At 44.2% G+C, this 22502-nt stretch overlaps 1 protein-coding gene across 1 annotated transcript in view; it reads left to right on the top strand.

Moving 5' to 3' along the window:
• Nucleotides 1-19085, top strand: part of si:dkey-45d16.4 (trichohyalin) — a 21238-nt gene extending 2153 nt beyond the window's left edge. Inside the window, exons 5-7 of the mRNA XM_037690586.1 lie at nt 11342-11423; nt 11661-11846; nt 18702-19085. Of these exons, the coding sequence (XP_037546514.1) occupies nt 11342-11423; nt 11661-11846; nt 18702-18829 (396 nt within the window). The 3' untranslated portion in view covers nt 18830-19085. The remainder of the gene's footprint in view (nt 1-11341; nt 11424-11660; nt 11847-18701) is intronic.
• The last annotated feature ends 3417 nt before the right edge of the window (nt 19086-22502 follow it).

The following is a 22502-nucleotide window of genomic DNA, read 5'->3' as shown; positions in this document are numbered from 1 at the left end:
CCCACACACACACACACACACACACTTTTACTATAAAACATTAGTTCAGGCGGCGCAGTTTCTCTTTCTTCGTGAACGAATCCATTCCACTTGATTAATCGGAAAATACTCAAGCCACTAAAACTCCACACCAGATTTTCCTGGTTACCTCCAACTCTCCACTGTCCCTTCCTGCCTCTTGCCTCGGCAGAAAACGCGCACAGGTGGAGGAGGTGGAGATACCTCGCGCCAGTTTAGCGAGCTTAGTGCGGATAGTGGTTGACCAGGGGATTGATGATAAACATATATTCATATTAGGAGGAGAGAAGTGGAGCACTACGTAGCAGCTTAGCTTAGCAGTAACTGTGATGCTGTAAGATGCTGCAGGTGTAAGAAACATGATGTGTTCAGGTGTATTAAAGTTGAAATGTGTTTAAAACCCCACACCTTATTGTCCTCAAGCTTCATGGGAAACATCATTTAGATGAGTAGTGTTGAACACAAGTAAAAAAAGTCCAGTAGTGATGTTTTTTATTTCTCTATAAAGACAAATAGTGCCGATCTGACGCACTATATTAAAGTTTATTAAAGTTAAAATGTTTTTAAAACCCACAGATGAATTTACACAATCTTGGTGAGAAACATGCTTTAAATGTGTGGAATTAAAGGAAATATAGGTGAAATGCTGCTTTTTTGTACACTATTGAACACCTTTTTTTTACGTGCGCGCGCACACACACACCTACACACATCATTGTGTCCCCCCCACAATATGGATGCTTCTGACACCCTTGTCCTCTTTCCTCTTTTGCGTTGACTAAATGTTTTAGTTTTATCGATGAGTTTGTCAAAGCACAATTTACAGAAGTAATGTTTAATAAATGTTAGGACTTGATTCTTTGCTAACAAAATTAATTCACCTCCTCAGTTAAGCTGCTGTTTTTTGATGCTCTGGACGCTTGTCACTCACAGCATGCAGGCGACAAAGAGTAACTCAAAACGAGAGGGTTACCTGCCCCCTCTTTCCTCTTTCTCGTTGACAATTTTTTTTGTTTGTTTTATCGATGAATGTGCTCATTGATCCTGACTTCCTCATTTTGATTATTAAAAAAATCAGCATAAATTGTTTTATTCATTTTTGTTTTGTAGGTCAAAGTGTTTTATATAACACTCCTGAGTTAAAATGTTGCTGATCAATTTGAGTTTATTATTATTTATTGATTATATTTAATTTTAGGCAAATTGATACAGACTAAAAAAAGCAATGTTAATTCTTCCTTGTAAGTTGATCTACTGTATGTTCTTTTTTCCCATTAATGTTAATAAGGACACAATGTTAGGTAGAGGTGTACTTATAACAATTTTATAGACATACTATTTACAGTCGCCGCGGAGAGTGTGTGTGTGTGTGTGGGGGGGGGGGGGGAGGAAAGGTGATCGTCTTACGGGGGGGGGGGGGGGGATAAGATAAAATAATTGAGAAGCACTGCCTTAGAACAACCAGAATTGTACTGAATTTATATTAAAAGCATTTTTTTTCCTCTTTTAATTCACTACAATCATGTCTTGTAGAGTTCATTTAATTTCTTAGTAGACATGTATTGCTGCATTTTGCATTTGAAACACATTTGAACAATGTTTTTGTGAAGTACATAAATTTAGGGCTACGGAAGAGGTGAAAAACAGCTTTGAGGGTATCTCCAGCTCATGATTGCTATTTCAAATGATCCTAGGAGCTATGCTGTTGGGGGCAATTAATTGCCCCTGGTAGGGTCTCCCAAGGCAGATTGATCCTAGGTGACAGGCCAGACAAAGAGCGATTCAGAAAATTTTTATGGACAAAACAAAACAAGGAACTCAGTGTCCCTTGCCCAGACGTGGGTTACTGGGGCTCCACCCTATAGCCAGGTCTGGGGGAGGGGCTCGTCGGCGAGCACCTGGTGACTGGGTCTCTGCCCATGGGGCCCGGTCGGGCTCAGCCCGAAGGAGCAGCATGGGTTTGCCTTCCTGTGGACCCACCGCCTGCAGGAAGGGCCATAAAAGTTGGGTGCATGATGCTATGGGCAGTGGCCGAAGGCAGTGGCCGAAGGTGGGGACCTTGGCGCTCTTACCCTAGCTTGCTAGCTCTTGGGACATGGAATGTAACCTCCCTGGCAGGGAAGGAGCCTGAGCTTGTGTGCGAGGTTGAGAGGTACCGACTAGATGTATTTGGGCACACCTCGACGCACAGCATGGGCTCTGGAACTGATCTCCTTGAGAGGGGTTGGACGCTATTCCACTCTGGAGTTGCCCATGGTGAGAGGTTTCGAGCTGGTGTGGGTCTACTTGTAGCCCCCCGACTTGGTGCCTGTGTGTTGGAGTTTTCCACGGTAGATGAGAGGATGGCTTCCCTTTGCCTTCGGGTGGGGGGACGGGCTCTGACTGTTGTTTGTGCCTACACGCTGAACTGCAGTTCAGAGTATCCGGCCTTCTTAGAGTCCTTGGCAGGGTTGCTGGAAGGTGCACTTGCTGGGGACTCTTTTATTTTGTTGGGGGACTTCAATGCCCACATGGGTAATGACAGTGTGACCTGGAGGGGTGTGATTGGGAGGAACGGCCTCTCTGATATGAACCTGAGCGGTGTTCTGTTGTTGGACTTCTGTGCTAGTCATAGTTTGTCCATCACGAATACCATGCATGAACATAAGGGTGTCCATAAGTGCACTTGGCACCAGGACGCCCTAGGTCGTAGATCGATGATTGACTTCATAGTCGTGTCATCTGATTTGCGGCCATTTGTTTTGGACACTCAGGTAAAGAGAGGAGCTGAGCTGTCAACTGATAACCACCTGGTAGTGAGTTGGATCAGATGGCGGGGGAAGATGCTGGACAGACTCTGTCTCAAACGTGTAGTGAGGGTTTGCTGGGAACGCCTGGCAGAAGAACCCATCAGAGAGATCTTCAACTCACACCTCCAGGAGAGCTTTAAACGCATCCCAGCTGAGGTGGGAGATGATGCCTTGAGTTGTGGCTGCAAGATTGTCGGTGCTTCTCGCGGTGGTCATCCATGGACTCAGTGGTGGACACCTCGGGTTAGGGAGGCTGTCAAGCTGAAGAAGGAGTCCTATCAGGCCTTTTTGGCCAGTGGGACTCTGGAGGCAGCTGAAGAGTACCGGAGGGCCAAGTGGTGTGCAGCCTTGGCTGTTGCTGAGGCAAAAGCTCAGATGTGGGAGGAGTTCAGTGAGACCTTGGATAGAGACTCTCGGTTGGCTCAGAGGAGATTCAGGCAAACCATCAGGCAGCTGAGGAGGGGAAAGCAGCACTTTACTAACAGTGTGTTCAGTGAAAGTGGGGTGTTGTTGACCTCAACCAATGATGTCGTCGGGAGGTGGAATGAATACTTCTCGGACCTTCTCAATCCCACCAGCACGTCTTCCATGAAGGAAGATGAGTCGGGGAACTTCTGGGTTGATCCGTCTATAACCATGACTGAGGTCGCTGAGGTAGTTAAAAAGCTCAGAGGCAGCAGGGCTCCAGGAGTGGATGAGATTCACTCTGAATTTCTTAAGGCTCTGGATATTGTGGGGCTGTTTTGGCTGACACGCCTTTGCAACGTCGCGTGGACATCGGGAGCAGTGCCATAGGACTGGCAGACTGGGGTAGTGATTCCCCTCTTCAAAAAGGTGGACCGTAGAGGGTGTGCTCCAATTATTAGGGCATCACTCTCCTTAGTCTCCCTGGTAAGGTCTATTCAGGGGTACTGGAGAAGCGAGTCCGATCATTGATCGAACCTCAGATCCAAGAGGAACAATGTGGGTTCCGTCCTGGAGGTGGAACACTGGATCAGCTCTTTACCCTCACTAAGGTCCTTGAGGGGTCATGGGAGTTTGCCCATCCAGTCTACATGTGTTTTATGGACTTGGAGAAGGCATTCGACCGTGTTCCTCAGGGTACACTGTGGGAGGTGCTCCGCGAGTAAGGGATTGGAGACTCGTTGTTACGGGCTGTTCAGTCCCTATACAAGCGGTGCGAGAGTTTGGTTCGCTTTGCCGACAGTAAATTGGACCCCTTCAGGGTGGGAGTTGGACTCTGCGAAGGCTGCCCCTTGTCACCGATTCTGTTCATAACTTTTATGGACAGAATTTCTTGGTGCAGCCAGCTGGTGGAGGGTTTCCAGTTCAGTGGCCTCAGGATTCCATCTCTGCTCTTTGCAGATGATGAGGCTTAAGAGTGTGATCTCCCTGTAGTTGTAACACACTCTACGGTCCCCCTTTTTGAATAGGGGGACCACCACCCCAGTCTGCCAATCTAGGGGAACTTCCCCCGATGTCCACGCAATATTGCAGAGTTGTGTAAGCCAACACAACCCTACAGCATCCAGAGCCTTAAGGAACTCCGGGCGAATCTCATCCACCCCTGGGGCCCTGCCACCGAGGAACTTTTTAACCACCTCGATGACCTCAACACCAGAGAATGGAGGGCCCGACCCAGAGTTCCCAGGCTCCGCTTCCTCAGTGGAAGACGTGCCGGTGGGATTGAGGAGGTCTTCAAAGTATTCTGCCCACCGGCCCACGACATCCCGAGTTGAGGTCAGCAGCACACCACCCCCACTATAAACAGTGTTGGTGGTGTACCGCTTTCGCCCCCTGAGACACCGGATTGTGGACCAGAATTGTCTCGAAACCATGCGGAAGTCATTCTCCATGGCCTCTCCAAACTCCTTTCATGCCCGAGTTTTTGCCTCAGCGACCACGCGAGCCACATTTCGCTTAGACTGCCGGTACCCATCAGCTGCTTCTGGGGTCCCACAGGCCAAAAAGGCCCGATAGGACTCCTTCTTCAGCCGGACAGCATCCCTCACTGACGGTGTACACCACCGAGTTCAAGGGTTGCCGCCGCGACAGACACAACAACCTTATAGCCGCAGCTCCGGTAAGTCGCCTCGACAATAGAGGCACGGAACATTGCCCACTCGGACTCAATGTCCCCCACCTCCCCCAGAACATGTTCGAAGTTCTCCCGGAGGTGGTAGTTAAAACTCCGTTTCACAGGAGACTCTGCCAGACCTTCCCAGCAAACCCTCACAATACGTTTGGGTCTGCCAGGTCTGACCGGCATCCTTCCCCACCATCGGAGCCAACTCACCACCAGGTAGTGATCAGTGGACAGCTCCGCTCCTCTCTTCACCCGAGTGTCCAAGACATGCGGCCGCAGATCAGATGAGATGATGACAAAGTCGATCATCGAACTGCGGCCTAGGGTGTCCTGGTGCCAAGAGCACATATGGACACCCTTATGCTTGAACATGGTGTTTGTTATGAACAATCTATGACAAACACAGAAGTCCAACAACAGAACACCACTCGGGTTCAGATCAGGGGGGCCGTTCCTCCCAACCACACCCCTCCAGGTCTCACTGTCATTGCCCACGTGAGCATTTAAGTCCCCCAGCAGAACAAGAGAGTCCCCAGGAGGTGTACTTTCCAGTACCCCCTCCAAGGACTCCAAAAAGGGTGGATAATCTGAACTGCCATTTGGTGCATAAGCACAAACGACAGTCAGAACCCGTCCCCCCACACGCAGGCGGAGGGAGGCCACCCTCTCATTCACCGGGGTGAACCCCAACACACAGACACCAAGATGGGGGGCACTAAGTATGCCCACTCCTGCTCGGCGCCTCTCACCAGGGGTAACTCCAGAGTGGAAGAGTGTCCAACCCCTCTCAAGGAAACTTGTTCCAGAGCCATGCGTAGAGGTGAGTCCGACTATTTCTAGCCGGAACCTCTCAACCTCACACACCAGCTCAGGCTCCTTCCCCACCAGTGAGGTGACATTCCACGTCCCAATAGCCAGCTTCTGTAGCCGAGGATCAGACCTCCAGGGTCCCCGCCCTCAGCCACCACCCATCCATTACAGCCTGCGACCAATATATCGGTAGGGCCAATTTTTTAGGCCAATATAAACGTTTGGGGATCTTTCATATCGGTGATAGTCACTGGCATTAGAAATATTTGTAATGTAGGGGGACACACTGGTGTGGGGGTCTGGAGGTCCTCCCCCAGAAATTTTTTAATAAAGTGGATGCCATTTCTCTTTTTCGCTCTTGATGAAGATGGTCACTTTCACCCACTCCTCCCCCCTTCTTTCTTTTTTGCACTCTTGTTCTGTGAACCTACTCAGAGCCTCTCTTTACACATCTTCCAAATCAAAATTTATTATGGATCTGGTCAGCTGGTCTCAACAAAATTGATAACATTTTACAAGAAGACAGGGTGACGGAGAGCCCTCGTCTCGGATACATAACTGGATTTATGATAACTGGATTCTGCTTTTTAGAGTCAGTAGAAATCTGGATTGTCGACAAATTCGGAAACGCCATCAGCTGTTTAAGCTTTCTGGAATGTGTGTGCTGGGCTTGGCAACACTCAGACTGTGTGCGAACTAACTATGGAACTGGAACAGAGCTGAGCAGGCAGGACTGTGGAACTTTGTGGCAGTGTTCGTGGACAGTTGGAAGGAAGAGATCTTGGAGAAGTTAGAAGTCCGACTTCGGCGGAATATCCACAGATCTGGTCGTTTGGATTCACCATTGAGTGTTCCAGCAGAACTGAAGGCAGACATCTCAATTGAGTCTGTCTGCTCCAAACTGTTGTTTTTCTGAATTTGGCTTCCCTGCTGGCCTTATAGGCCAACTTATCTCAAATTGCTCCTGGAGGATACGTAAACTAAGGGGCCGTTTACACGGCACGTATTTTGAGGGCATCTACAGCTTTCTCCCTGCGGTTCTGCTGATCATTTACACGACACCAGTGGCCCCCTCTTTGAATCTGGAGGTTTCTGAACCCACCTTCCAGAGTGAAGGTTTTTCGCTGACCCCCAGCTGATAATGTAAACATCTCCCGCTGAGGCTTTGTGTTAAACCACATGCGCACACACACGCGCGGACAGACGATATATTTCTATCAACATGGTGGCGGACAGTGCTTTCAGAACTATGACTGATGGAATATATTTTAATTTCGTAGTTAATCTACGTCAGATTGTAGGTGCTGTGACCAACATCTGTGTTGGAAGAGACACAGTCTGATCCAGTTCTAATATTGCTGTTTATAGAACGTGGCACGCGCACACGTCGCGCTGCACTATAACATACTAAATGTGCTAAATAACAACAGTTTAATAATAATAAACAGTATTTATGTTAGTGTGCGAGATATAATAATGCTCTGAGCTAAATGAAGCTATCTGGACATTATATAATTCAAATTTAAAATGATGCTAAACATAGCGTGAACACTAAAGTTGAAAATGAAGACATCAGGTTTAATTTTTATTTATTTATTCAACACCACAAACTGTATGTCACACGAACACTGATAATTAAACTGAACACACTATTAAAACACGTTAACTGAACTTGAATGGATTGAATAAAAGAAATGAGGGGAATTTTAAATAAATCGTTCATCCAACAGCTCTCTTCGACGTCCTCCTGCAGTTCTTCTGGGCTGAGCCTCGTTCAGAACCGGTCCACCTGGTGGGAGGACAGCTTCTTCTTCTTTCAGGAAAAAATAAAAACTTGGTTGTTTTGTAACTGAAGTAAACACAAACTAACATTATTAAGAACATTTGATTTACCTGCAGTAAATCAGCTACTGATTATCACGGAATAAAGTCTGACATTGTCGACTCGGTTCTGGTCCACTCAGTGACCGGTGTGGAGCTGTTAGACGAAGCATTCCCGCTTGGCGTCATATCTGTCGACTCTTATCCAAAAATCCAGCCAGAATCCAGCTTTAACTTGTTGTTACGTTGTTGTTAGCTGTGCTTTTTAGCTCACAGGAAAAGAGCATGCCGAGGCAGCACGCATGCGCATTAGGTGAAGGTACAAAATTCACAGCGCCATCTAATGACCTGGCATGGTAACTACAGCGGATTCGGGAGGGCGGGGGGGGGGGGCGCGAATCCTCCGGATGTATGTAAACCCAAAATCCGACCGTGTCAACGCAAATCTTTTCCTCTAATTAACATACGAAAAAACCTATGTTTCCCCCAATCGTGTCTGTGTAAATAGGGCATAAGAAGCTCTGGCTGCCCCCCCCCCCCCTTCCCGAGGACATCTGTGGCCTTATTAGAATTGTGCCGCTGATAGACACTGTACCATCTTATCAGAACTTTGGAACTTTCTGGCATGTTTATGGATAACTCACCGGCTTTGTCGACCTCTATGCATAAATGTAATATGATGTGGTGAAGGCTGCACAGAAGACTGTTGGAGTCAGTCTCCCCACTATCACAGACATTTATACCTCCAGATGCAGGAAGAGGGCCACCTGCATCATGAAGGACCCCACTCACCCAGCACACACACTTTTTGCCCCACTCCCCTCAGGAAGGAGTTTAAGGAGCATTAAGTCTAGAACCACTAGACTGAGGAACAGCTTCTACCCTGAGGCTGTTAGACTCATGAATATCTAACCAGGATAATCACAGTGAAAAATCACATCATGTTGCTGCTGATCTGTTTCATGTTGCTGCTGATCTGTTTCATGTTGATGTGTTCATTCGTCCTCATCTGCTCACACAGACTCATGTTCGTGCTGCTGTTCGGCGTATTGTTTTTATGCTACTAGTGCTTAGTGTATATTTAGTTGATGTTTTTCTTCGTTCATATCTTAGATCCTATTACTATTTTTCTTTTACTTTTTATTGTTGGATGTAACTGGGACCCTGTGTACATAATTTCGTTCCACCACATGCACCACGTGGGGTGTGAATGACAAATAAAGAACCTTGAATCCTTGAATATCATTGTATGTTGCTGTTTTATGTTGCAAGGTTTTTTTTTTTTTATCTTTTACACTATGCCCCAGCCAGGACATGGTGTGAGATGAGACATGGTTTTTTTTACTTCCACCACCCTTGTGTTCTCCTTTTTTTCTCTCATCTACTCTGTATGTTGTATGTAACAGGTCTATCTTATAAATAAGTCCTCGAGGCTCAATGGGAACTAACCTGTATAAATAAAGGTTGAATGAAAAATTTCCTGCATTCTGGTGTATTTTAACGAGTTGTTAAAATATCTGTTGTCTATGTTTACCTACATAAGTAAACACTTGATTCAGTAACTATTTTGGAGAGCATGGCACAACAAGTAGCCTGACCAACAGCTCTCCTTGTGTGAATAGAGCATGCTCCACTTCTCTCACGCATCGTAGCATGTATTATGAGCTGTTTTCGCCCTTATTTGCCGAAGCACTTGTTTTACTGAGAAAATACATCAAAGATTGTTCTGTGGTGTAAGCACTCACTACCTCACGTGCTGCATGTACAAAATGACAAAGATCAGATGTCTCACTCTGATTGGAATTCAAATCCAAAACATTTTTACAGTTTTTAGCATGAATTTACTCAATCAAATTGTTAACTATGAACTTATTTATAATCTCATTTATGTAACTTACTCACATGATGAATTTATTACGGTCTTTAAACCAAAGGCAGCACAGTGGGACTAACTACTGACTAGGGGTTGAACGAGTATATAATTTTTAAATTCGACATTACTATAATAAAACCTGAGTGGAACTCGAGTATTTGATGACGTAATAGATCTCAAGATACAAAAATAAATAAATAAATAAAACTGCAAAAAAAAAGGTAATTATTTACAACAAAAAAAAGACCAACAAAACATTGGGAGCGTATATTATGCTCCTACCATTTATCATACTGCAAATAAGTCACAGCAAAAACTCAAGTATTAGTTATTATTATTAAACTGCAAACGTGAAGAAACGTGCAGCACGTCAAAAACGAAACTTAAACCAAAACTGGTTCGGTGGATTGGACCCGGTGTTACACCATACTCTGTGACCTGCAACAGTGCAACACCGCCCCCTACGGTCATACGGTGGTCACATAATATGACGTCACTACGGATACTCGATGTTAAATTTTTAACCTCGATAGATGTCCTAGCAATCGATGTGTAGATTACTCGAGTACTCTGTTAATGCCCTACTACTGACATGCTTAGCTTCATGGTTGCTAACAGCTGCGCTAAATAAACAAGCTCCACTTCACTTGTTGTTTTCTTTGATTCTTGAGGGTTGACAAAGCAAAAAAATTACAGCCATTATATTGGTTATTGGCAGCTGCTTTCCTCTCCCAATATCGGTATTGGCGATAGCACAATTTCCATATCGGTTGGGCTCTACTTTTAACAACTTATTGGTTCTTGGAAATATTTTGGCAGAACTGTAAATTCCTTATATGTTATTGTCTCACCAACAACCCTTAATTTGCTCAAAGTTTTGCTCTCATGTCCAGTTTCTTTATTTGTTTTTTCCTTTTTGGGTCAAGGGGAGCTGAAGTCTGTCTCCAGCAGTCACTGTGTGATAGGTGGGGTGCAGGTCCTTGTAGTATGAAATTCTTTATCAAAGGTTCGTGAACGATCGGCACCAGATATTCAGACAAGAGGAAAATGAAACACAAGGGACTGTAACTTGCTAGAATAATATTGTCATTTATTAATCTGCCACAAGAAAACAGCCAAGCAAAGTCATGTACACTTTGTACACTCTTAACACACAAATTGATATGAGTATCTCTCACCGTGACAAATGAACGGGAAGCCTTTCGATCCAATGACAGAACTCACATCACAACTGCATGGCACCGCACGCTGGTCCACACAAGACTTCAACTTTGTCACAGTATTTGTGCTCCTTAAATACCCCTTCCCGACCGGATCGCGTGAGAGTAGATGAAAACAAGTTTGATGGTTGCCAGGAGGACAGATTTAATTAAATCTGTTTTTCCATCATCAAAGCAGTCTGTACAACTGAGCGATGGCTTCATAAAAACATGTCCTTCAAAATCTGGGTCACCGTAACCTTAAGATTGGGCCAGGTCTTCTGGTTAGAGCATCCCCCAGAGAACTTTAATTACTCCAAAACACATCTGCAGCACAGGCCTGACTTTAAGCAGATAAGATGCAGCAAAAGTGAGTATAAGTATTAATTGACATAAAAGCATCAAAATAATCATTCCTATATCATTCCACCCTTGCCTTTTATGGCAATTTAGACATTTAATTCTGAAAAGTAACACACACACACACACAATATATATGTTTGAATAGGCATAAAGGCAACTTAATATATTTTTATAAAACATATTTTTATATCAGTCCTGGTACTTGGATAGGTTACAAGTCCATCACGGGGACATACAGAGACAAGATAACCATTCACACTCTCACTCTTTTTGCTGTTTTTTAATATTTACTGTAAAGTAACTGCAGGTTCTGATCTTAAAACTCCCGTTTGTTTTTTGTTGTTCTTGTTGTAAGAAGTAACTTTGTTTAAATCTTACCAAGGATGAAGAGCGAAGGAATCATGTTCTAGAAGAACTAACTCTTCCAGAACAGGACAAACCCAACATCACGCAGATACCTGCAGGTACTCCACTGGACAATGCAAAGCTGTCATTTGAGAACCACATACGAATGACGTGACAAATACAATTTTAAAGACTTTGACTGGAGTTAGGTATTTCATTTGTCTCAAAATGTCTCAAACATACCTTCAAAATGTTTGAACACCTGTACAGTGTGCATGTTGTATATTTATTCTACTGGTTCCCTCACTGATCCCCCATTTCTATCAGGACTTGACTGATTTTTGTTGTCTTTACAGAAGCAGAAGAAGAACGGGAGCAAATGGCAGAGCTGTCAGCGGCGCCCACAGCCAAGAGGCCTTGCCAATGTTGCTGCCAGACATACTCCGAGATTCTGAGCTTTCTGGAGAAACGTTCAGAGGCGGAGCAACGGCTTCGGGAGGAGGAGCTTGCACTGCGCCGAGAGGAACTGGAAATTCAAAGGAGTATGATTTTTTGTAGCTCTTTGCTACACACAAAAATGGCTTCATCAGTTTTACAGACACTGAGCTAAAATTTGAAGAGTTAATAGCTGAAAGTCATTCCCAACTTATACTCAAAGCTCTAACAAATACCACATAATATTATTTTCAATATTTGACCTGGGCAGCTACACCTTGGTTATTTCTCATCATAAAATGTCTGGCTTGAACGGTGGCAGGTGATACATAAGCATTCTTTCAAGAAATATATAACTTTCAAGGTTCTTTAAAAAAAAAAAGTTATTTTATTGAATTTTTTGGTTTTTTTGGACATACAAAAAGAAAAAAAGACAAAACATAGAACAAACTCCATCCCCGCTCCTTCCCTCCACACACAAACAAACGAATTAACTAGGCATTGACATGTTTTCTACGTACAACATGAAAGGCTGCCACGTGTCCCATAATCTTTTATCAGAACCCTTCAGGGTGTATCTGATGTTTTCCAGATGGATATGACACATCACTTGTCTTATCCAATGTACATATGCTGGGTGGTGTGGGTCCTTCCAACTGCATAAAAAAAGTCTTATGGCCAAGAGAGAGACAAAAGCAATCCCATCCTTCTTGTACTTACCATACCATGCAATTTTATTTATAGAGCACTTAAAACAGTGACAAGGCCAACCGAAGTGCTGTACAAACAGAAAACAGGCAACACACAAAGCAATATACAAGATGTACGAGATGGGTGGGTGGGTGGGGGAGACTGTTTAGCGATTTGTAGACATACAGGAGTATTTTGAACTGGATTCGAAGGTGAACCGATAGCCAGTGCAGGGAGGCCAAGACTGGAGTAATGTGCTCTCTTTTGCCTGTACAGGTTAAAAATCGGGCTGCTGCATTCTGGACCAGTTATAGTCGTGCAGTCATGGTCTGACTGATACCAAACAGGAGCGAATTGCAGTAATCAAGCCTAGATGTAATGAATGCGTGTATTACTGTCTCCAGGTTATTTTTGGACAAAATGGGCTTCAGCTTAGACAGTCTCCTCAGTTGGAAAAAACAGGATTTAACAATCGTGTTTACCTGACTGTTGAGTTTCATGAAAGGGTCCATTGTCACTCCCAGATTTGTGACTCTTTGTTTTTCTGACAGGGCTAGAGCGGAAAAGTCGATGCAGTGGTTCGTGATTGTGTCGTTGGGAGGGAACAACATGACTTCAGACTTCTGATCCTCCAGGAAGCACTTCAACTGGGACTCAACTATTTTCTCCAGTAGTTTAGAAATAAATGGGAGTCTGGAGACAGGCCAGAAGTTGGATATGACCGGGGTCAAGGTTTGTTTTTTTCAGGAGAGCTTGAACAGCAGCATGTTTAAAGGTTTTTGGTATCTCGCCAGTGGGTAAACTGCTGTTCACAATAGCAAGAATGGAAGGATCTAGAGTAGGAAAAACCTCCTTTACTAGTCGAGGGGGGACCACATCAAAGGGGGAACCAGAAGGTTTCAAGCTGCACATAACCTGCTCTAGAGAAGATAGAGTGATGTGTTCAAAATGGTCAAAAGGAGCTACAAATTGAGGTGGGATGGATGGGTCATGAGTTGGAGGGGAAATGAGAGCCCTGGTGGTCGCAATTTTTTCCACAAAGAAATGTAGGAAGTTGTCTCACTGCTCAGTCGAGGCTTCCAGAGGTGATGGTTCAGTGAGGTGGAGAACAGAATTTAGGGTGGAGAAGAGGACACGTGGGTTGTGAGAGTTTGAGGTAATTATATCAGAGAAGAATTTTGATTTTGCAGCTTTTACTATTTTCTAATAACAGCGCCAGCTCTCTTTAAGTATTTGGAAAGAGACCTGAAGCCTGTCTTTCCTCCACTTTTGTTCCGCCCTCCTACATTGCTGCCTAGCGGCCTTGGTGACGTCACTCAGCCAAGGTTCTGCTCTGAGTTTTGATTTTTTGGTTTTAACAGAAGCAACATGATCCAGAGTCTTTAAGCATACAGAGTTGAACTGGTATGTCAGCTCCTCAGTGGTGGTGAGAAACACTGGGGGCTGAATTATCATTTCAGAGTTATAAATATCTGTGAAAGGTGTGGCAGTGAAGTAGTTAATGGTCCGGGTGCGACGTGCAAGAATGCACGACTTAGGAGTTAGATGGGGGAGGGTGAACTCAAACCGGACTGGCATGTGGTCTGAAAAAACATTATCACCAATAACTAGATTATTAACAGTCATATCATGAGTTAAAACAAGGTCCAGTGTATGTCCACGCTCTTGGGTGGGACCGTTTACATGCTGAGTTAAATTAAATGAGTCCAATAAATCTAAAAAGTCCTTAACCAAGGGCTTCTCAGGACAGCACACATGCAAATTAAAATCCCCAATAATGAAAACATGATCATATTTTGTGTGATTTCAGCCAAGAAATCAGAAAACTAATTTATGAAATCCTTAGATCGAGGTGGGCGTTAGACCAGTGCGCATAAAGTCAAAGGCGAATGGCCGAGTTCAAAGACGCTCAGCTCAAAACTGGCACAGGAAACTGGGATGGACAGTTGTTTACAGTCAAAAGTTGATTTGAATATTGTTAATAAAACACCACCGCGCCGGCCTGATGGTCGCGGTGCGTTACAATACAGACAGTTCGGTGGCAATAATTCCGTCAAGGCGCTGGACTCACCCAGAGACATCCAAGTCTCTGTGATGCAAAGAAAGTCCAAATCCATCCATCCATCCATCCATCCATCCATTATCTTTACCTGCTTATTCCATTTTGGGTCACGGGGGTCGCTGGTGCCCATGTCCAGCAGTCACCGTGCGAGGGGCGGGGTACACCCTGGACAGGTCACAAGTCCATCACAGGGCCACATAGAGACAAACAACCATTCACTCTCTCATTCACACCTAGGGACAATTTAGAGTTTCCAATCAGCCTAACATGCATGTTTTTGGTCTGTGGGAGGAAACCGGAACACCCGGAGAAAACCCACGCATGCACGGAGAGAACATGCAAACTCCACCCAGAAAGGCCCCTGGACAAAATCATCAGCAGCACAAAATCGAAGATCCAGAAGCTGTTGTCGATCATACACCAGTCGGGAGTTTATGTCCCAGATGAAAAATGAACAAAATACAAATAATCCGAACACCGTCAGCAGAGGTGATTGCAAGCCATGTACACGGGCACCATCTTACCGTATTGTCTTCATCATTGCTGAAGGACGTATCCACAGGGACCACCCCTAACAGTGAGATGTATGGTGATGGGTTTACAGTTTTTCCACTTATCCCAGAGAAGGTGTCAAAAATAGATTGTAAAAAAGTATGCATTTTGGGACATGTCCAGAATGTATGCAGGAGTGTAGCTGGAGTTTGTTTACAATGATTACATGTGGGGCCCAGGTTGGCTTTGACCCTGGACAGCTTGTCTTTGGACCAGTGCAGCCAGTGCACCACCTTGAATTGAATTACAAGGTCCAAATGTTTTAACTAAAACAAAATAACTACTTCACAGTATCAGTACATAAACATTAAACAAATGTTGGTTTGTTGGTTATCCATCCATCCATCCTTCCATTATCTTTGACCCACTTCTTCCATTTTGGGTTACGGGGGTTGCCAGTTCCCATATCCAGCATTCACTGTGCGAGGGGCGGGGTACACCCTGGACAGGTCTTCAGTCCATCACAGGGACACATAGAGACAAACGAGACAAACAACCATTCACACTCTCTCTCACCCCTAGGGACATGTCATTTTATATGTTTTATGTAGGAGATAAATGGTAAATGGACTGTACTTATATAGCGCCTTTCTATCTAATCAAGATACTCAAAGCGCTTTACACTACAATCTGTGCCTCATTTACCCATTCATGCAGCACTCTACTAGATCTCTACAAAGCTAATTGAACAAATCATTCTAAAGAGACTAATCAGAGCTTTATCACATTCATACACCGATGGGACATACATCGGAGGCGATGAGGGGTTCAGTGTCTTGCCCATGGACACTTCGGCATGTGACTGCTGGTGGGTTTGAACCCACAACTCTTGCATTGGAGTACGACTGCTCTAACCACTCAGCCACAGCTGCCCCAGATGGGATGGAGATGGGACCAGTTAAAAAAATACTCTTTGCTTCCAGAGAACATCTTCAGCTCATAGACAATGGAAGTCAATGAAAAGTTACTGTACAGGTCCTTCTAAAAAAATTAGCATATTGTGATAAAGGTCATTATTTTTCATAATGTAATGATAAAAATGAAACTTTCATTTATTTCAGATTCATTGCACACCAACTGAAATATTTCAGGTCTTTAATTGTTTTAATACTGATGATTATGGCATACAGCTCATGAAAACCCAAAATGCCTGTCCCAAAAAATTAGCATATTTCATCCCACCAATGAAAGACAAGTGTTTTTAATACAAAAAACGCCAACCTTCAAATAATCATGTTCAGTTATGTGCTCAATACTTGTTCGGGAATCCTTTTGCATGAATGACTGCTTCAATGCGGTGTGGCATGGAGGCAATCAGCCTGTGGCACTGCTGAGGTGTTATGGAGGCACAGGATGCTTCGATAGCGGCCTTAAGCTCATCCAGAGTGTTGGGTCTTGCGTCTCTCAACTTTCTCTTCACAATATCCCACAGGTTCTCTATGGGGTTCAGGTCAGAGAGTTGGCAGGCCAATTGAGCACAGTAATACCATGGTCAGTAAATCATTTACCAGTGGTTTTGGCACTGTGAGCAGGTGTCAGGTCGTGCTGAAAAATGAAATCTTCATCTCCATAAAGCTTTTCAGCAGATGGAAGCATGAAGTGCTCCAAAATCTCCTGATAGCTAGCTGCATTGACCCTGCCCTTGATAAAACACAGTGGACCAATACCAGCAGCTGACATGGCACCCCAGTGACTGTGGAAACTTGACACTGGACCTCAAGCAATGTGAATTTTGTGTCTCCTCTCTTCCTCCAGACTCTGGGACCTTGATTTCCAAAGGAAATGTAAAATTTACTGTAATCAGAGAACATAACTTTGGACCACTCAGCAGCAGTCCCAGGTGAGATGCTTCTGACGCAGTCTCTTGTTCAAAAGTGGCTTGACCTGGGGAGCGCGGCACCTGTAGCCCATTTCCTGCACACGCCTGTGCATGGTGGCTCTGGATGTTTCTACTCCAGACTCAGTCCACTGCTTCCACAGGTCCCCCAAGGTCTGGAATCGGCCCTTCTCCACAATCCTCCTAAGGGTCCGGTCACCTCTTCTCATTGTGCAGCATTTTCTGCCACACTTTTCCCTTCCCACAAACTTCCCACTGAAGTGCCTTGATACAGCACTCTGGGAACAGCCTATTCGTTCAGCAATTTCTTTCTGTGTCTTACCCTCTTGCTTGAGGGTGTCAATGATGGCCTTCTGGACAGCAGTCAGGTCAGCAGTCTTACCCATGATTGCGGTTTTGAGTAATGAACAAGGCTGGGAGTTTTTAAAAGCCTCAGGAATCTTTTGCAGGTGTTTAGCGTTACGTTGTTGATTCAGATGGTTAGGTTAATAGCTTGTTTAGAGAACCTTTTCATGATATGCTAATTTTTTGGGACAGGCATTTTGGGTTTTCATGAGCTGTATGCCATAATCATCAGTATTAAAACAATTAAAGACCTGAAATATTTCAGTTGGTGTGCAATGAATCTGAAATATATGAAAGTTTCATTTTTATCATTACTTTATGGAAAATAATGACCTTTATCACAATATGCTAATTTTTTGAGAAGGACCTGTACGTGTCCAGGTTCTCTTCTTTGGGAGGATTCAAAACAGAAACACAAGAACTTTAGCTGAATGCAAACTTGTTAAAATTAAGTGAACAGGCTAGTTTTATGTACAAACTGTATAAGAAATGCAATGACTGAGGCAATAAGAAGAGTTTGATTGCAAAACAAGGTAAAATTATGACAGGTCAGAAAGTATTGTGTGACATCACACTAAGTTTAACTTTCTGTGGTAAAAGTGTCAAAAATCATAAAACCTAAATTGTAACTGTTTAAACGCTGTTAAATCCATCCATCCATTATCTTTATCCACTTCTTCCTTTTCGTGTCACAGGGATGATGCCCATAGTCACTGTGCGAGAGGCGGGGTACACCCTGGACAGGTGTCCAGTCCATCACAGGGACACATAGAGACAAACAAGACAAACAACCATTCACTCTCTCAGTCACAACTAGAGACAATTCAGAGTTACCATTCAGCCTAACATGCATGTTTTTGGTCTGTGGGAGGAAACCTGAGTACCTGGAGAAAACCCACGCATGTGCACGAAGAGAACATGCAAACTCCACTCAGAAAGGTCCTGGACTGGGATTCCAGCTGGCGAACTTCTCTCTGAGAGGCAGCAGAGCCAACTGATCCAACGTGCCGCCCTGTGTAAAAACTGTTAAAGATATTTAAATGCCAGTTCAGAACTGTAAAGTCCATCCTTCTGTGACCTGAACGATGTCTGAGCTATAGTGCTCCAAAGAGGAATTTTTTTCCCGCCTTTTGACACAACTCCATCATTGTAAAAATGGTTCCTTTTTTTCCAAATTGTCTACACTGCATGCATGATACATGCTACTAAAAGCCATAACACTCTATTCTAGACTGAACTGCATGTTGTATTTTTATATAAGTAGCTATAGGTTTTCTAAAGCTGTAGGCGAAACAGGAAATCAAATATTTGTGGCATAAACAGAAAAATAACGGCTGAATAGTTATGTGTGCCTCATTTGGCTTAACTGGAGCTGATTTTGGGATCAAGAAGATCCTCATTATATGCAGATTGTTGTGCTGTCTTCACGTCTGCTTGTCCTTTAATTAATCTAACATTCATTGTTTTTCATTTTAGGCAAGATCGCTCTGGAGAGGGAACGCCTGGAAGCTGAGAGGAAAGAGAGGGAGCGGAGATTTGAGCTTGAGAGTCAAGAGAGGCAGGTCATTTTAGACCTGCTGAAAGACAAGGTGCTGAAAGGCTGAAAACACCTGCAGCAGACCGTGGACATCCAAACACACGACCAAAACAGGAAGCAAAACAGCTAAACTGGAAGTGAGAAGATCAGAGAGAGGAACAGTGAGTTGAAATGTAAAATAAAGCGGACTGGGCTGCTTTTGTCTGTTTTAGCAGTTGAACAACAAAGGAAAGCAGAGCAGCAGACATGATGGACAGGAAGTACATGCAGCTGCTCTGCTCATTTTTTAAACAGAATAAAGTGTTTTTTATTTCTTATCAATTCAACACGTGCTCTCCATAAACATTAAATGGAAAAAAAGAAGTACTGAAGAGTTCAAATCCTTTCTGAAGGAAACAGGACACATTTTTACATTCTGTTATTTTTATTTATCCTTGACGACCGTTTACTTGTGACAAACTGACTAAAATAAAGAGGTCTGTGTAAACACGTGTCTCCACAGCAGCAGACATTTTACAGTCTTTGATATGAACTTTCACTGAACAGCCAGTAAAGTAGCTGAAGCAAAGAAAGAGCCAGGACAGAAGATGAGCTCTTCCTCACCAGATTCTTCTGATGCACATCAGACACTGTCAGCAACCACAAGAGCCATGAAATGTCTGATGCTGAAAGCTAACAGAGCTAGTTGCTGTTAGCGTTGCCACAGGGAAATTTTGCCACCAGCTTGAAGATCTTTCTCACTTCAGTCTTGTGATACTCACTGCCATTCTTGTGAAATGACCCGACCCAGATGGCCCAATCTGGTCCGATAGATCTGTACCTTATACCAACTTTACTGCTGTTCATTGTACATTATATACTGTAACATGAAAGGGGCCAACAGCTTCTACTCTTCTTGCAAAGCCTATCCATCCATCCATCCATCCATATATTTTACCCACTTCTTCCTGTTCGGGTCGCTGGTGTCCATATCCAGCAGTCACTGTGCGAGAGGTGGGGGACACCCTGGACAGGTCTCCAGTCCATCACATAGAGACATACGAGACAAACACTCACACCTAGAGCCAATTTAGAGTTACCAATCAGCCTAACATGCACGTTTTTGGTCTGTGGGAGGAAACTGGAGTACCTGGAGAAAACCCACGCATGCGCGGAGAGAACATGTAAACTCCACCCAGAATGGCCCCCAGGCTGGGATTTGATCCGGCGACCTTCTTGCTGAGAGGCAGCAGCTCTACCAACCATGCCACCGTGCACCTCTCTTGCAATGCCTTTCACAAGGCTTTGGAAGGTTGCCATGAGGAAAATGTCTCTCTTTACTCTGTAGAGCAGGGCTATTCAACTGGTGGCCCATGGGCCGGAAATGGCCAGCAGGTGATTTCAATCCGGCCTACCAATGACTTCATTTTAAAAAAATTGGGGGGGGGGGGGGGGGGGGGGGGTGGGTTTGGGTTTTTTTTTTTGCATTTATGACTAAATGCATTTATGACTAAATGCAATAAAATAAACAAATTTAAAACACAACAGATCATTTTAATACTTTGTTTATTCACATAATGACTTTAATTGCTGGATGTGTGGCCCCTGAGCTGCTGGCTTTCAGTAACTGTGGCCCCCTGAGCAGTTTAGTTGAACAGCTCTGCTGTAGAGCATTTCTAAAGGTCAGACATTGATGATGATGGTGGCTTGCAATCTTCTTTCCAGTTTGTACCAATACGGTTGACGTCAGGACTCTACATGGATCAGTCAAGTTCTTCCACACCATTCTGACATATGGTATCTTTACTGACTGAATGTCCCAGCAGTCTCAGTATTGACATTTCAAACCAGCAGGAAACGTCTTCCAGAAGCTGTTGTGTTGTAATTTTATAGGAACCAGCATAACGTGATGTGCGGCATTAAGCTCAATCTACTCCCACACACAAAATTTTCTTTTAAGCATGAAATAACAGCTAAATGTGCTAGAAAAATGAATAATTGAACTAAAGCAGCAAAGTAATATTTAAAGAATCAAAAGTCAGAACCTAAAAAAAAAAAATCAGCAGTTCTGTTTTATTTTATTTTTAAACAAGAAAACATCCTTTTTTTTATTGTGGAGGTGGCAGAATTTAAAACTTATACTGTAACCAGCTAACAGGAAAGCTGGTCCATTACAGATTCAACTTCCTGGATTTAGTCTGAGATCTACTTTTATGAAATCCTAGTTCCAAAGCAAACTTGTCAAACCATGTCTTGTTTGGTGCACTATAGAATAGGCCTGATGCGATAAATTATAAATCAATTAATCGCATAATAAATTAAAATTATCTACCTAATTTTCATTTACCGGCTTTATCGTTTCTTCATGTCTCTCTTTCTACTGAAGACACTGGATGAGAAAAGGCTCAACTCCGGTGTTCTTCACTGACACCTCCCCTTCTCTTTAAAATCCGTTTTATCCATCCATCCATTTTATTCCGCTTATCCGGGGTTGGGTCGCGGGGGTAGCAGCCTAAGTAGGGAGGCCCAGACTTCCCTCTCCCCAGCCACTTGGGCTAGCTCTTCTGGGGGAATCCCGAGGCGTTCCCAGGCCAGCCGAGAAACAGTCCGTTTTAACAATCCAAAATTGCGTTTTTGGATTGTTAAAAGCAGCTAAGCTGAGAAGCTAAGCTACGAGCTAAGCTAACAGGCCAACCTCATGGAAAAAACCCTCCGTCTTGTCGAAGCTCCAAAATTCACAGTTGAAACCCGTGCCTTCATCTAAAAATTTGTTTTTCTTTGCAAAAAGAAGCTGAGAACTTGTTTACTGATTTTTTTATTAAAAGCTTTGTGTGACAAATGCTATGTTCTTACCGGGACTTCCGGTAAGATGGCGCCCGTGTACATGGCTTGCAATCCACCTCTACTGATGGTGTTCGGATTATTTGTGTTTTGTTTGTTTTTCATCTGGGACATAAACTCGCTGCTGGTGTATGACCGACAACAGCTTCTGGATCTTCGATTTTCTGCCGCCGATGTCGCTTATTTGAATCAATATGAGCGTACTGCTGGACCCCACCCCCCTTCCCCCACTGCTGGCGGACATGCCTGTTTACCGTCGCTGCGCTCCTCACCTGCCTGCCCAGAGATATCGCTCCAGACGCCAGGGAAAACTTTCTGGTAAAGCTTAAAGCCCTGCACACTGCATCTTCCTCTCCATCTTGTGTTCATGGTTTACATCGCCAGCTTCCCGCATGCCCGGACCAGGTAAACAACGGGAGGTATCGGCCGGTGCACCACACGGGCCGACCCGGAGGCGTTATTGAAAATCTGCGGCCACTGGCGCGCTCCCTCCACCGCTGCTGGGTTCACTTTGGACAGTATCCGGATGTGCTTGGTCAACGCAAGATCTCTTACCAAAAAAACATTTATCCTCAGGGACTACTTTCAAGAGCACAATTTGGACTATCTCTGCATCACAGAGACTTGGATGTCTCTGGGTGAGTCCAGCGCCTTGATGGAATTATTGCCACCGAACTGTCTGTATTTTAATGCCCCGTGGCCATCAGGCCGCCGCGGTGGTGGATTATTAACAATATTCAAATCAACTTTTGACTATAAACAACTGCCCATTCCAGTTTCCCGTGCCAGCTTTGAGCTGAGCATCTTTGAGCTGAGCATCTTTGAACTCGGCCATTCGACTTAATGCGCACTCGTCTACCGCCCACCTCGATCTAAGGATTTCATAAATGAATTTTCTGATTTCTTTGGCTGAAATCACA

This window comes from Nematolebias whitei, chromosome 16 (genome assembly GCF_014905685.2).
Source record: "Nematolebias whitei isolate Nwh7 chromosome 16, NemWhi1, whole genome shotgun sequence".
NCBI classification, from domain to species: domain Eukaryota; kingdom Metazoa; phylum Chordata; class Actinopteri; order Cyprinodontiformes; family Rivulidae; genus Nematolebias; species Nematolebias whitei.
This window is presented reverse-complemented; position numbering and strand designations above follow the sequence as displayed.